General features: G+C 31.7%; 1 protein-coding gene across 2 annotated transcripts; it reads left to right on the forward strand.

The window, feature by feature from the left end:
- The first annotated feature begins 6 nt into the window (after nt 1-6).
- LOC119644091 lies at nt 7-2,033 on the forward strand. Of its 2 annotated transcripts, none has more exons than XM_038043618.1 (3): nt 7-698; nt 767-824; nt 1,454-2,033. In XM_038043618.1, the coding sequence occupies exons 1-3, from the start codon at nt 37-39 to the stop codon at nt 1,502-1,504; spliced, it is 771 nt and encodes a 256-aa protein (XP_037899546.1). In that variant the 5' UTR covers nt 7-36; the 3' UTR covers nt 1,505-2,033. The 2 variants fall into 2 exon arrangements, with proteins under 2 accessions (XP_037899546.1, XP_037899544.1); XM_038043616.1 differs by having other exon boundaries at nt 1,458-2,033.
- Nucleotides 2,034-2,431: the final 398 nt, after the last annotated feature.

Here is a 2,431-nt window from a genome sequence, read left to right on the forward strand (position 1 = left end):
TTTGATACACGTTTAGCACGAAAGCAATGGTATAATATGTCACATGTTTTGGATCGTCATGCTCGAAACAAACAAATGATGATGCAATTTGAGAATGAATTGGAACGTCTGATGAATGAGCGTGATAGATTATCATCCGATTTGTTGGACGTTCAAAAACGAACCTCAACTAGCAGCAATGACTTGGACAATGAGGAAGATTTAATTAAATCTAATCTGACTTATGTCCAAGAAAGCATTAATAATACTCAACAAGCTTTGTTACAATTCGATGATAGTAAAGATTTCAATGTGGGTGAATCGCACAATGTGCAAAACTTCATCAACGAAATCGATAATATCGACGAGGCGAAATATTTGTTAGAACGTTTATCTACGAACTCAGTAGACTTGTTATGCAAAGTGGCCAATTTGGAAAATCACTTGCAGGAACGTATTGCTTTATTAAAAGAGGCTCAGCAAGAATGTCTTGTGCAGCAACAATTGTTACAGGATTTCGTAGCACAAAATAATTTGGAAAAAATAACCGATTTATTTGAATCGTTAAGCTTAAGCGTCTCGAAATCAAATTGCATTAGAACTAGCGGTTCGCAAAAGTCTTTAAAGAGCAACGAAACCTACGATGTAGGAATTGATGAAGCATTTCCTTTATCAGAACGAAATCGTAGTTCATCTCCGGAACTTGTTCAAGATATGATGTAAGATATTTGATATTGATATGTAAATAGTATGCCATAAATTGTATGATATATTCCTCTTATTTCAGAAATAAAAAGATTAGAAGTCGTACCGCACAGCCCTATAATATGTTGTTTGGAGAAAAGGTAAAGTTTACAAGAATAAAACAAAATAGAAAACAAATAATTAAGAGTAGTTTATACATGCGATGGCCAAAAGCACAATAATATTGAATCTGCATATATATACATGTATATGTTTATATATATATAAAGATAAATATAGTTCCAGAAGTTCGACTGAATGTGTAAAGTCTATACAGTTTCAATTTTCTGCCCGACTTTATAACTTTTTATAATGATTTTCTCAGTCAAATGCATCGATTTCGGTTGAATATGAAGACAAAAAATGAGTAAAGGGTTTAAGTTTTTATTGCCCATCATTTTTACTGAAATGTGCAAATTGTTACATGAGGATTTTTCTTATTCCCCCATGTAAGCCCATTTAAAATCATTTGGGCATCTGCAGTTGTGTCTTGCTTCTCCTCATTCTTACATCGTTGCCAACAGGCTACAGGGACATTTCGCAAAATTACGAACCTTGCATTTCATATATTTATATTACAGCTCAGTAGTATCGTTTAACACAAACTTTTGTGTAATATTTGCAAACTTTGTACTTCACATACTTTACTTTAGTCCTATTTAACTCTGCTTTACTTGATTGCTGTTGTTTGTCAATTTTCACTTTTGGTTTGTACAATTCTCTTCCCAAGGTAGAACGTGCTCTTCTCCCCAAAATGTTCCAGTCACAAAAGTGTGCTTGAAGAGGATCGTGGCTTCTATAGTACGTTTTTCACAGTGTGTTGAATGAATTTGGACCATGTGCAATACGCTTGCCTTAAGCAAGCTTTTATTCAAGATTTCGAGACTCAAGATGGCTAAGGTCATAAAAGACTATATATTTTTTCAATGCTCGCATTAAATTCAAATCAGAAACATTAAATTTCGAGGGTCATGTATTGTCAACCACCCCTATTCTTGGCATTACTCCTGGAGTCGCCTAACATTCTCGTAACAAATAAAATTAACTTCTTAAAATGTGTGGTAGAGAGTACACAGAGTATGACAATAGAGTTTTCATTACAAAATATAATGAAACTTAATGCAACAAAAAGCTACTTAATCAAAAAAAAGAAAAAGGAATAACCAATATGTTGACGAGAAAACAATCCCAAGCGATAAATTGGTTTCTTTTATTCAAAAAAATTTGCAAAGTGCAAATAAATTCAAAACGTGATAACATTTGCCTTATATTTATTAAGTATTATTATTAAAATAAAGAGATATTTATGAGAACAATTTAAACTGTAAGATTTCTATTTTATTTAAAGCTATAGGTAGATAGGTATATGTGAAGAAGTTTTTCGCCCAAATTTTAGATTAATATTATTGCGTAAAACATGATAATGTTTCTTTAAAAAGAGAAGAGTAGTATAATTTGAAGGTTATAGTTGTATTAAGTGACTTTATTTATTAGTTTAGGAAATAAAAATTACATATGTACAGTATACAACACCAGTTAATTTTCAAATCGTAATAAGATGTTAAGATTGTAAGTTAGTTTAAATTCGACATAGGAAAATCGCGCGTATTAAGCAAAGTTGTTTTGGTATGCTCTAAAGAATACGATAATCAGATTAAGTGATAGACATCATTTAGATTTCTGCAAAGAACTCTGAACGGATTAAACA

This window comes from Glossina fuscipes, unplaced genomic scaffold, assembly GCF_014805625.2.
Source record: "Glossina fuscipes isolate IAEA_lab_2018 unplaced genomic scaffold, Yale_Gfus_2 87901, whole genome shotgun sequence".
Lineage (NCBI taxonomy): Eukaryota > Metazoa > Arthropoda > Insecta > Diptera > Glossinidae > Glossina > Glossina fuscipes.